Source organism: Camarhynchus parvulus, chromosome 3 (assembly GCF_901933205.1).
Source record: "Camarhynchus parvulus chromosome 3, STF_HiC, whole genome shotgun sequence".
Lineage (NCBI taxonomy): Eukaryota > Metazoa > Chordata > Aves > Passeriformes > Thraupidae > Camarhynchus > Camarhynchus parvulus.
Window position 1 is genome coordinate 105,894,706 of NC_044573.1, and position 13,727 is coordinate 105,908,432.

General features: G+C 36.2%; 1 protein-coding gene across 5 annotated transcripts in view; it reads right to left on the minus strand.

Annotated features, from left to right (window-relative positions):
* The window catches only part of HACE1 (HECT domain and ankyrin repeat containing E3 ubiquitin protein ligase 1), a 49,471-nt gene that overhangs the window by 16,607 nt on the left and 19,137 nt on the right, over positions 1-13,727 (minus strand). For 3 of the 5 annotated variants that reach the window (XM_030945031.1, XM_030945034.1, XM_030945029.1), the window contains 8 exons: positions 11,406-11,652; positions 6,094-6,431; positions 4,856-4,924; positions 4,126-4,213; positions 2,797-2,908; positions 2,616-2,713; positions 2,348-2,435; positions 1,599-1,748 (listed from right to left, as the gene is read on the minus strand). In XM_030945031.1, the coding sequence (XP_030800891.1) occupies positions 1,599-1,748; positions 2,348-2,435; positions 2,616-2,713; positions 2,797-2,908; positions 4,126-4,213; positions 4,856-4,924; positions 6,094-6,431; positions 11,406-11,652 (1,190 nt within the window). The remainder of the gene's footprint in view (positions 1-1,598; positions 1,749-2,347; positions 2,436-2,615; positions 2,714-2,796; positions 2,909-4,125; positions 4,214-4,855; positions 4,925-6,093; positions 6,432-11,405; positions 11,653-13,727) is intronic. The other 2 variants (XM_030945033.1, XM_030945030.1) reach the window with 1 other exon arrangement.

Consider the following 13,727-nt stretch of genomic DNA (forward strand, 5'->3'; position numbering starts at 1 on the left):
GTCAGAGCAAGTCCAGATGAGGCTACAATGATGATCAGATGGCCAGAGCACCTCTCCTATGAAGACTGAAGCCTGAGACAGTTGGACTTTTTTCAGCCTGGAGAGGAGAAAGCTCCAGAGAGACCTTCAAGCAGCCTTCCAGTACCAGAAGGCAACCTAGAAAAGAGCTGGAGAGGGACTTTTCACGCAGGCAAGCAATGACAGGACATGGGGGTAAGTTTAAATTAGATATTAGGAAGAATTTCTTTACTGTGGGGTGATGAAGTACTCGAACAGGTTGCCCAGAGAAGTTGTGGATGCCCCATTCCTGGAAGTGTTCCAAGACCAAGCTATACAGGGCTTTGAGCAACCTGGCCTAGAGGAAGGTGTCCCTGCCCAAGGTATCTAAGATCCCCTCAAACCCAAATCATTCATATTTTTCTACTTACTCTTGATGTCAGAGGCCAAGGCTTAAATCAGCACCAAACTGTGCCATGCAATGATACCTCTACTTCAGAACCACTTTCCTGTGTGAAGATTAGTGACTAGTGGAGCCTGAGGAAGCACTGCCAGCATGGTGCTGCAGACTGGCTGTGCTCCACTGGCTCTTGCCCAGCATAGTCACTCACACAGAAAGCAGTACTGAGGGAGAGGAGTAAAATATGCTCCTCTGTGAAGAAGATCTTGATAAAGATGACTGAGCCTGCACCTTCAACAAACTGCAAGTGTTCTCTGAACACTTACAGGGAAGATAAACAGCAAACCTGAAGTTAAGAGTTGATCTGTCCTGGACTCAGCAAACATCACAGGAAGACTGTAAGTAGACAAAACAGAAAACCATCAAGCTATCTTATACTTCCAAATATTAGTGATTGAACACCAAGGAAATTCTGCATGCAACAGCAAATAAGTTGATGTACTTGGAGGAGTAACAAGAATGCACAGGGAATCACATCATCTTTCATGAGAAGTTTTTTCATGACAATGCAGAAGAGGGGTATCTTGATCAGTAATCAAGAGGCACAAAGGTTCTTAAAGAAGAGCAGAGAAAAGCCCTAGACCACAGATACTGCCAGCTAACAGAGGTTATCCTATTAGAAAAGTTATATTTCTATAAAAATGTCTGTCCAATCTTCTTGAATGCTACAGTAAAAGCATATCAATTAACTGCTCTCATTAAGGAGACAGGATGAACCTGCATTAGTTCTGACACCCTGTTTTGGGAAATAAGTAGTATTTGTTGGAATAGGTAGACAGACAGGTTTTCAACAGCAGGGCTTCACCTTTCAAAAACCATTGCATAAGTGAAAAGCTTCAGACATGATCAAGAATGCCCAATGGATTTTTGCCAGAGCTCACAAACATTCTCAACTTCGTCTATCTGAAGTTAACTAGAGAACAATTATTTTCATTTCTCAAGAATGACACCATGCAGAAGAGTAAATGAATTTCATAACTGTGATGCAAAGAATTGCTGTGAGACTGATGTACATAAAAGACTACCAACACATTAATTTCTAAGGCTTTTCATTTTTAACACACACAGAAGTAAAAAAGGAAAATGTTTACTACTCAGCCAACTGTTATGACTAGTAAGCAGGATTTTAATAAAACCATACCAAGAATATGTTTGTAGAATGACCTTGTGAAGTAGATGTTCACCAGTTGCCTGTGATTCAGAGCCAGCCCCAGGATCTGGCCTGCAAAACGGAAGTAGTTCAAATGATCTGGATTTACAGAAGAGTTGCTGTTTGGCTGGAATGTTGTTCCTACAAAACAAAAATATTATCATGTTCCATTACTTTTTTTTTTAATTAAGCTTTTATTTATCAAATACTCTAAGCATCTGAAAACACTGTAAGAGCTTTATCTTGGGGTTTTGAAAGTCTGTTTGGGGTTTTTCATTTACACAAAAAAGATGTGAGAAAGAAATGTCTTAGAATGTAACATCTTATTACAATGATACTGCTTAGCCACTCTCCAAAACACAGTTCTAAAATAATTAGCATCAACAAAAAGCTAATTACCAACTGCTAAATTTGGTCCTCCATCTTACTGTATTGCTATACACATGTTTTACTCACTCTAATGGGCTTGGCTTCTGTCAACTTGTGAACATGCTCAAAGGAAGGATGAGAATATATCTACTTCCTCTCATAAGTCTCCAGCCAGATGCAGGCAGGAGACAGTCCAGTCCTAGCCTCCTTGGAGAAAACTACTTCAAACAGGCAGACCTGAACCTCTCCTTTTAGGTTTCATGAAATAATCTGTGCCTCTACATAGATTTTTTGGATTATAAAAATGCTTTTATAAAAAATGACACCCTAATCTTAGGAAAAAAAAAGAAAAAAAAAGGGCAGAGACATACCATCAGCTGACTGGGTAAATAAGGCATAATCTGGGTTAACTATTTCACTGGATAAGATATCAAACCATTCACGCACCACACCCTGTCCCTGCATGTCAAGAGAATAAAGCATATTAGTACACAAAATTTTCACTCAATAGTTATGCTGAGTAACCACATATTTCTAAGTAATTTTAAAGTAGGCTTTAGCTCAAAACCACACTTGTGAATGAGAATGAATATTTCCATATGAAAACACCATAAAAGAAAACCATGCACTTTTACCCACCATGCCTTCTTCTCCATGAAATCTCACAGCAATCCCCTGCTTTAATTTTGCACAGTTTGCTTTAGACACAACTTCACAGCTACTCCTAAAAATAGAATCTAAATACAAAATACCAATTAATTTTTTTCATTTTCATTCATTATCTTTCAAAGACACACTAATTCCATTTAGAATACAATACCTCTGTGAACCAAAAGTATGTCATTTTCATTGACAGGCCTGTGCACCATGTCTGAATCCGGCTGCCCGGCGTGCAGATGCTCATAGAACCATTCACAGCGATCTTTAAATGGCTACAAAACAAGGTGCAAACCATATTATACACATGCATTCCCCTGAATAACTCCTCTCCCGTAAGCAAATGGTTATGCATAGTTCTCAACTAATCTTTGAGAGATGCAGTCACCCCAGCATGCTATACAGTATTTTGGGAAGAAGAAAGGACTAGACAGGCACTTGAGTGCTTGCAGAAAGACTGGACCACCAGCTACCCAGAAATAGCTATTTAAGTTTTCCACAGAAGAGAAAAATAGCACAAAACTCCTTACAGGTTAGGGGAGAGCATGAAGGAACTTAGATAAGAAATAAGTCACTGGCTTCTGTAAAACTACTGATAATCAACCACAGCTGAGCACAGAAGCACAAGTGATATGAACCAGCCCTATTTGCAGTACCGTTCATTGGCAATATAAAACAGCCCAGAGGAACCAGAAACCTTACAAAGCAATTCCTAGGTGAGAAGTTTCTAACTTGACTCAGTGTTTATATTGACATTTTGCAACTCTTTTGAGACAGATATGACACAAGTATGGCCTTTCTCATCCCCTGCAATTCACAGCATGTACATGAGTTGATCTAACAAACAGGATATCAGTTCTCAGGGTCTCCTCATTACTCATAGGTAGTGAGTTTCAAAAATACACATTTCAATGAAAGATTGAATAAACAATACGCCTACACCATGTCCCAAAAATGAAACTGCATTAATAAAAGCAATTTATCTTTAAAAATAAAAGCACAGTATGGTTCACATCTTAGGAAATAAAGCTCTTGGAACAGACAACAAGACGACATGGTGTTTCATTAAAGGAGCTACCACTAACTACGACCAAATCAAGTAATAGTGATGTATTTATCCTCTGGTTTGTCTCAAAATCTAAGTCATTTAGGGGAAAGTAAAGCACTTTAAAGTTCAGTCTATTAGATGTGCACAAGTAGATTTACAAACAGAAATTTCACTCTTTAACTGAAAAGTTTGACTTGTAAGACACATCCAACACTGGTTATCTCAAATGGACTCACCCATGTATTTTAGAGAATTATGAATACAGAAATCTGGCTGCCATGTCTGTTTAATATGATCTTTCCAAATTACAGATTCAGAAGCACTAGAGGCCATGTTTAGTTCTTTCTTCGTCCCCAAATTGAAAATTCTTTAAATATTTTTTTTTTTTAAAAACACACTTTGTATATTCACAGAAGTTGTAACTCAGGACCTCCTGACGTTTACCTGAGCTTTTATGATGTGCATAAATCTGGACATTAGTTCAGGACACTCCAGAAGAAAATGAAAGTGATCAAAAATTATTTTGGGATTTCTGAAAGAAAAATCGGTTAGAAGCCTGTTAGAGATTTAATAATAATGCTTCACAATGCAAAAAGTCTACATAACAAAACAATGCAATTAACCATATAGACAAGTTTAACAAGATTCTTCTATTTTATCACTTTTTCCTAACTCTTGTTCCCAAACTTATACTACCTCATCTGTTAAACATGGGAGGATTAGAAGCAGCTCCCCACACAGAAGGAAGGTTATAAACCTGTCAGTCTCAGAGAAACTCTGGAAAGAGCCAACTGTACAAAGATGGTTTAGACTCCTTTAAGTCATCACACATTTGAGGAAGAATGAAAGTTTTCATCTACCTTAAAAGGGAAGGCCTTATTTGGAACAAATATAAGGAAAGAATCCATTCATCAAATTATTCTGCTGCTCTGTGAAATAGAGTTTGTTCACGAATCTTACAAATAGATCACTTAAATATGCAGAAGAGTTCATTTAAGTCTGAGCTCTGAATCATTAATCTACACTGTTGAGTTCAGCAAGACCATTAAATTGCATATTGTTCATATATCACAGCAACAATCTAAAAATATAACTCAGCAAGAAGAAAAAAATGAATTATTGCTGGGGAGGAACAGAGGGGTGGATTACAAGGTCCATATTTGTTGAAGCTTACCGGTTAACAAAACACTTAAGGACATCATCGTGTTTACAAACAAATTCTATAAAACGAGGTGATGTCATCCTGTTCAAAAATCATAAGATGGTTTTGGTTAGTGCAATTGAAACTAATGCAAATTACATAAATTGTAGGGTTTTTTTTAAAATAAATACTGCACAAATAGAAACTGATGCTGTTTAACTAGTCATCATGAAACTAAATATTCAACATTCAATTTCAGAATTCTGTTAGAATTCTGAAATTTCTGTTTCTTGTCATGAGATCTTATATTAAGATCTCATAACAAGAAACAGAAATTTCAGAATTCTAACAGAAAAGGCAAAAATGTCAATAACCAATCATCTTCCAGAGCGTCCACAGAGAACTATGCCCCAAATAAATATTACTGGCCAATTTGAAAGCTTTTATTCAACTCAGTTTGGTACAGAAAGAAAAACCCTTACGGTGATTAGGAATAACCAAGAGTTGACATGTAGTAGGACCCTTGCTTCTAGATTCCTCAGGGAGCTTGTAATACCATCATACTTGCCTAATCTTCTAGTCATGAATATAATCCATAAAAGTCATAAATAGAATCCATAACAACCTTGGACAGACAAAGACCTCAGTTACAAGTGGTCACACTTGTTTCCTTTTTAAACCAGACCTCAATGATATTAGGCTTACCTAAGCTGAACTGCATGTTCCACACAAAACTACATGTTTGTCGACCTGGGACAGGATTCCAAGTGAGCATTACTTTGAGACTGAACTCTCCTTGTCTTCTATCATATAGTCAAGTAAGTTTTGCCCCAGCCATCATTTTCATACACAAAGATAACTCACTTTTTTTTTCTTCTGAGCTTATAGCTCTTCTTGTTGGATAATCACATTAAATTCAGGGTTCATTTCATATTAAGAACCAACAGCAAATACAGCTAAACTTCAAAATATCAAAATCCTACTATCTACAAGTATGCTGCATGATTCCAAAGAGCCATTAGACATTCAATACAAAATGTGCCTCAGTGCAGCTACATTCATAGGCAGCAGCACTATGGAAAACTTGCAGTGCTGTGCCTTTAGAACCATTTAAAAAAAATCATCCAAATAACTGAACTAGTGAAAGGATTAAACAGCACAGCCTTGACTGGCACTAATACAATGTGGTCAGTATCAACATTCTTCCTACGAAGTATGTATGATTTTAAAATGGCAATAGTGTGGGTAAGAAAAATGAATAACCTCCTTACCCCTGAGGCATCTGGCAGGAGCAGCACATATAGAAGGCCTGAATGACAGCACTTAGCCTGTTTGCTGTCATGGAGATAACATCCTGACAATCAGCACAAGCTTCCTGCTTCCCAGCAACATCATATGTTTTTAACTCGACAGCATCAGTGGACAGCTCTTTTCTTCCCTCAGCTCCTGCAGTGGCAAAAGAAGGCGCAGAAGTAGCATCTTGGTGATCTGGTCCTTTCTGCTTCAATAAAATAGAAGTAATGTTGGCAGAGTCCCTTTTGTTTTTCATCAGCTCTGTGGCTATCAGAACAAGCCATTCATCCAGAGAATGCCAGAGCAGTTCCAGCGGCTGCAATAAACACATGAAAAAACAGACAAAAAGAAACATGCTGACATTAGATAATATTAATAATGTGATAATCCTCTCGAGGAAAATAAATATCATGCACATTTTAAAGCTTTAAATGATCCTTTAGAGGTCATGTTAGAGATAAGAGGCAAATACTCATAAAAAATTCTACAATTGTAGCCAAACAGCACAAAGAGAAAATTTCATATAGAAGGAAAATTAAGTAGAAGATGGAAGAAAGAAAAATTCATTTAGAAAGAACTACAGAAGAGCTATAGAACTGAACTATATCACAGAATTTGGCTTCACACAGCACACTACTGCCTAACCACTGCAGCCAAGCAGGGAAATAGGAATACACAGGCTGAGTTTCTAGAGAACAGAGTGTCAGTTCTTTAGGAACAACCTGGTCAAAGGAGCTTCCTCTACCAAGAAGATGGAGGAAATCCCAGACAACACCACACAGATTCAGGTTCATGTCTAGTAAGAATGTGCTTTATGCACAAGGTGAGCTCATACAGCTCATTTTGATAGTACCTTAGATGTTTCAGTGTAAGGGTCACTAACAACTAGCTTTACGAAATAGAAACAAGTATCAGCAGAATCCCATATCAAATTATAAGGCTATACATTTTATTTTACTTTAACAAAGACATGCTTTTTTTACTACCATCTGCTAAAACCCAATATAATTGAAATCCAGTAAAATTCCTTCATTACACATTTACTCTGAGCTGCAAGCCTACTACAGAGGAGAAAAAGGGATAAGACCTGTTGCCCTCTGATAAGCATTAAAAAATCCACAAGGCCTAACAGCCTAGTGAGCATAGGGATATGAATCCTACAGGGAGGTAATCAACTCAAGTACTTCATAGCATTCCAAAAGTAAGAATGAACTTCTACATGGATTCCTTTTTCCACATGTTACTGCTGCATCAAGGTTTTTCATCAGTGAAAACATTCAAAGACTTAGCAAACACTGAGAGTTATGTTCTCATATTCTCAAGTTGCTTTTGAAAATAAAGAGCTGCTCACAGCATCTGTACATAATCTGAAGCACGGTCAGTTGCAACTCATAGTTGACATGCTCTCAGTACACAATAAATTACTTCTCGTAAGAGCTCTGCATTAAAAGGTTCTGCTGAAATTCATGGTTTAAAAGTTTACCACTATGCTTCCATTTTTTCCCAACAGAAGTGTGGGGGGAAGCCAGCCTGATCTCCAATACTGGTAGGCTTTGCTCAATCCTTTGTATGTGACTCACTTAATGCTTGTGCTCCTAGTGACCACACATTTCTCTAGATGGTGATCTGAATATCTGCAGCACAGGTAGCATTTTCTACATAAATATCTGCCACACAGGATCAAGTTATCTTCCTCCCAAGACCCATCTGGCAGACTTTTACCACAAAATATAATGTAAAGAAACCTTCTAATGGAAAATAGGATTAATTGAATACACACAAGAATTAAAATGGAGATGTACTGTCAACCTATAACTCAGGAGAAACTAGGTAGTTTTTTACTAGAATACTAAAATCTATTTTTTTCCCTCAAACTTGTCAATGTTTAGCTTGCCAGACACCACATTCCCCCAATATCTTGTGTTTTATTTCCAACAGATTTAGCACACTTTTCAGAACTTTTCCACCCAATTTGTTTTTCCAAAGCTAGTTCTTCACAGCTTCTTATCATAAACTCATATAAAAGTCTAGTCAAGCATAGCAGCTTTAACATTTCATTTTCTTTCTTCCTAGTCCAACTTCAGGATATAAATATTCTAAATATTCTAAATATTCTAAATATTCTAAATATTCTAAATATTGCCCATCACCTCTATATCCATGACTGTCAGCATTTTATGTTGTCATCCATGGCCAGACCTTTTCAGGTGGCATATGGACATATTCAATCAAACCACTAGCAATGTTTTTTTTCAAACTACTAATCAGCATTTTTCAGTTAACTCTTACCATGAACTTCATATTAAACAAAGACCTCCACTTAAACTTCAGTTGTCATATTTCACAGTGCAGAAAAGTTTCTCTAGAATTATACAGCTGAGTCTGATGGAGTACCAAGCTCTTACAGCTGCACACCTTACCTCCCAAATGCAAGAATTTACCTATGCAATGCCTTCCTCTTTACTCATCTAGAAAGCAAGACCAGTAACCAAATCCATATTCAAACTGCAACACTGAAGAAAAATCTTTTGGTAGATGTCAGATAGCTTTTTAAGACACAGGGTGCAGGAGATCACTAATCCATGAAGTGACTTTGTCACAGCAGAGAAGTTACCTCAATTCTAGAAAAGAACAGTATCTGAAACAAGGAAAAAACATTAAGCACTTCCCAACCTTGTTCAATTACAGAGAAATTTTGCAGCAAGTTTCCCTAATATGCGATCATGCTGTATAGCAATTGGAAGAGCAATACATGGAAAAGTAACAAGTGTAAACCTGGTAAAAATTCCTACTCAAAGTTTCTCACTGGGAAGATCTCATTGGAGTTAGCAGCTTGTTTCAAGCTTGGGAGACAAAATTCAATGATTCTTTTGTATCTTTCAGGATCAGTACAAGAATGTGTTATCATTAGCTAATGCTTCCACTTTAAAACATCTGGATATGTTGAATCACATACAGGGAATTCCACAAAAGCACAGATAGCCCTGTGATCTTCTTGACCTCATAAAGAAATAACATTCCCCTGTAGGCTCAGATCAAGAATATTCACATTTTTAATCCCTTCCCAGCTACATTACAGTGTCAACTCTTCAAAATATGTTCAATCAGTACATTGATACAAAAAAATTTAATGAAGCATTACAAAAAGTCAGGTCTTTTTTATCTCCTCCCAGAAGGTGAAAAAGACCACCAAAAGCACATTTTCAAAAAAAGGGCCAAAAGCAGAAGGAAAGGTAGCACTAAGAGAAAACTGGAAGTCATCCAATTCACTCAGCACTATATCTAATCTCCCACTATCCAGTCTACTGCAAATTCATGGAAGAACAGACTAAACCAACCACAACTGTAGATAAAGTTAGCATTGCCAGACCTATGTGCTCATTCCTAAACAACAATAAGTTCTCATCAGCACTTTCATATTTCTGAGTTTGAAATTTAAATCAATCTTTAAAATACCATGGACACAACAGTGACCCTACTGCAGTGTTGCGTCTCTCATAAAACTTCTAAATAAATTACAATAATTGCAATAGCAATTTTTAAAACATCCCAAAATTTTTGTTTTGTTAGGTAATGCAACAGTAGTATACATTTTGCTTATTTATTTACATACATGTTGTTTTCACACAAGTGTGAAAGAATTACTGATATTTTCCGGGACAACTGTGGCAGTTGTTTAATATAAGTCCACTGCACAAGACCTAAATGCAGAGTAATTTTAAAAAATTCTTTCATCATACAAAGTCATTTGGGCATGCAGATAAGTGATTTTACTGATATACCACTTCCTTTGCAAATTGCAGTCGAATGTTTTTGTTTATTTCATACTGACTTCTGAAATTATGTGGAGTTGAAAAGCAGGAAACCTTTTTTTCCTTTTTGGGCTTAGTAGCAGAATATCTTACTGGAGACAGTTCTTGCATGAAGTGTGTTTAACATCTGCTTGTTATTTAATCTGGTATACTTGGAGCAATTGTCATGAAAACTGTTAGAAAGTGCTGCCTTTAATAAAATAATTCTTTCAATTTGGGTACAGCTTCGTTTTTTAAAAACAGAATTCTGGTTAAACCCACATTATTGCCCTATTTTGATGAACAATTCCAAAGGACAATTATTACACTGCACACTGTACAATGCATTACATTTTGTACAGACTCCAAATGTACAGACTCATTACATTTTGTTCAGACTCAAGCGCTAGTTTTATATTCATTATACAAATCAATTTGTTCTTGAAACTATTGTGCTACCAGAAGAACAAACATTTGTGCTTGCATGTTTTTTTGTTTTTAACAGTCTACTGCTTTTCTTCTTTCCAAGAGACGAAATTTAAATAAAAACTCCGATACTTCACTAAATAAACAGGAATTAAGAGTATCATCTTCCACAATCTTATCAATATAGCTCTGTGTTAAAACCCCTTAGAAGTAACCTGATGAACATATATCATCAAATAATTGCAGTAATTTCAAAATACTGTCTTCACATCACAGTGGAAGAAACGTAAAAGAAAAAAAAATCCTCAATTACTGGCATCTGAATTTCTTGGTATGAGCTGTGCTGTGTAAGAGTATGGAGTAAGACGGGAGAAGAAAAATTACCCTGCAGTACTTTTTTATTAGGTGCTCTGAAAAATATGGCAGTTGTATATCCAATGAAGACTGAGTGGCACACAGGAAACTGGGGCATCTTTACAAAAAGGCAATCTTTGACTTTCTACAGAGAGATTCCTTAACAAACAAACATAAAAATACCAAACATCTTCAGGAAGTAAACCTCTAAATGGCAACTACCTAAATCATGTGTTTGAAAGCAGCTATAAATCAGTAACTTTGCAAGGTTCGTAGTGAGCTGATACGTTTCAAAGCGCATAATAAGAAAAATCAAGAACAACTTGGGAAAAGATTTCATGATCAATGAGAAAACAAACAGATCAAGAATTCAATTGTACCCATTTGTCTTGTGAAGCTGGATAAAGCTTACTGTTCAGCAGTCCATCTGTGTATCTCCAACTACCATTTTGAAATTACATTAATATAATCTATTATATTAATATCACTATATTTTGATATTACTATACTCTTAACAGAAATAAAAACAAAATTTACCAAGGTCATCTGGGTAGCTAAACCTTCAACACCTAATAAACAATCAATTAAATAAGAAATAAACAGAAATCATAACATGAGATGTGCATCAGCGGCTAAATTAATTAATTCAGTGGGAAAAAAAACACAGAAGAAGGAGAGAGGTAGGTTTAACTTAAAAAGGGAATGTCAACCAAACTTACTTCCTGTTCATGAGATGTCTGATTAATGAATGCATGCTTTGTGAAATTCATCTCTTTAACGTCTATCTTCCTAACAACATCATATACTTTTCTGACCTTGAACACCTGACTTCTTGGAGTTTTATTTCCATTGTAGCCCATGTCATTTCCATTACTGGGAGAGGATGGGCCAATGCGAAAGACATGGCAAAATATCCTCACGATCCTTAAGAGACTCTTCATTTGAGCTTCATAATTACTTGACAAGCTGGGGAAAAAAATGGAACGTTTAAGTTTCTTTTCCTAGATGAAACAATTTAGTTTAATAAGGAGCAAGCAATGTAATGGTAGGGTCTGACACATATGCTGAAAAAAAACCCTAAGCTTCAAACCCTAGAAAATTTTAACTTTTATTTCCTGCACCAGTCCCAGAAGTCAAATACAAGCATTATGATTTTACTAACATGTAGAGGTAACTTTAACTAGAAGTAAGAACAACAAATTCCAGATCTTTCAAAATACTTCCTTTTTTTTGATACACTTCTTATGAACCCCTGGGAGGAAATCCAACTTCCTAAGGACCTCAGTGCATGAAGCAAATTGGGATATCCAGATGAAAATGTTTCTCAACCCAGAAAAGAGAGCACCCAACAGTAAAAGCCTACTGACTGATCAGATAAGCTGCCACAGCTCATCCTCACCAGCTATAATTCTAGATGCCCATTAACTACCTCAACCAGACAAGGGATCAGGATGGTAAGGATGCCACTTTTCTACTCAAGAAAAATGTAATCTAAAAGATACTAAACACAACCACTACTGTGTTATTTATTTATGCAATAAATATACTAAAAGTTTTCTGTCTCCTTAATTGAACTGGCAAACACTGAACTCTGTACCAAAACAGTGCAAAATATGAGATATTCATTACTTTATGCGCAAGCAGAACATTCTCCACCAAACTCAACCAGGTTTTCTTTCTTAAACCCCAAATAGTAAGAATTCTTCTGTTTTGAATGCATAACAAACTACAACAAATTAATTCTTTTTCTATCAAAACCTACTAACTTATAAATATTATAGAAGTGAGCACATACTCAATTCTATCCTTAAAGTACTTGCGACTTAAAAGCATGCTTCCCAGCCAGATCAGTAAACACCAGAAAACTGACATCTTATAGGGTGCTGTAAACATCTCTTGCAAATAATAATCTGTTAATACACAAACCTGAAACAAAGTTAGTTGTAACAGCTAGCACAGCTTTTATGATGATCTCATTCACTCAATGGCATCAGCAAAATACTTATTTGTTTTCAGCACTACATTTTAATGACTGTGAGTTAACTTTTAAAAGCAACACACTAAGAATTTTACCAAACTACCATACAAAGTACAACTTTCCTGTGACAATTTATACTTTAACCTGGTAAGTTTTCAGTAAATTAATTTAAGAAAGGAACAGAAAAAGCAAATAATGCTACAGTAGGAATGTTAAGTTTTTAACCAGGTAAAGAAAATCCCCTGACTGACAGTCTACAATTGTGTTACCAGAAGCTCTCATCACAGATAAAAGCTAGCATTTGTAAAATCTTTGCTTATATACCAAAAGAATCTATGAATAAAAGAAGCTAAGCTAACTCAAGAAGTTAACTATTGAAAAGAGAAAAAAAATAAAACCTTCAAACATTTCAGCTGAGGTTTATCATGTCTCAGCAGCGGTGTTTTCCTGGTGAAATTTCCTGGTCTCCAGGATAAGGACCCACACATGTAGAAAAAAAACCTCAGAGGGCTTTTAATAGTTTACTGAAACTTCTACTGGCATGTTTGTAAACATTCATCTAGGCCTAACCTGCACCAACAAGACCAAATCATATCACATGTCAATTATTTTCTTGGAAAAAGGGAATATTTGGTGAAGATAATGCTAAGTGAAACAGGGTCTTTGCTTGTACTCAAGGCCAAAGTCTTCAGGCAAAAAATGTAGTGGCATTCCTGGATATTTGCTAGAAGCATTACAAGAGACAATTTTAGATAATTTTGAACTAAACAATAAACAAATCCAAAAGCTACAGGTTGTGGGTTAGTACCAAGGAAATGAATAGAGATTGTATCAAGTTCAGCCATGCAAGAATGTCATTATTGGAGGTCTTCATGTACAAAGTACATTTTACACATTTGTTGGAAGAAGGAGAGAGAGGAAAGAGGCCCAAGCTCAGAGCATTCACCAAGTACTACCTTAATCCCCATTGTGTTTATAAGAAAACACCTGAGAAATATTTCTTGAAGTAGTAATTCACCGCTTCTGCCAGGAAACCAAGCTGGAGACAAAAGAGACACAGTTT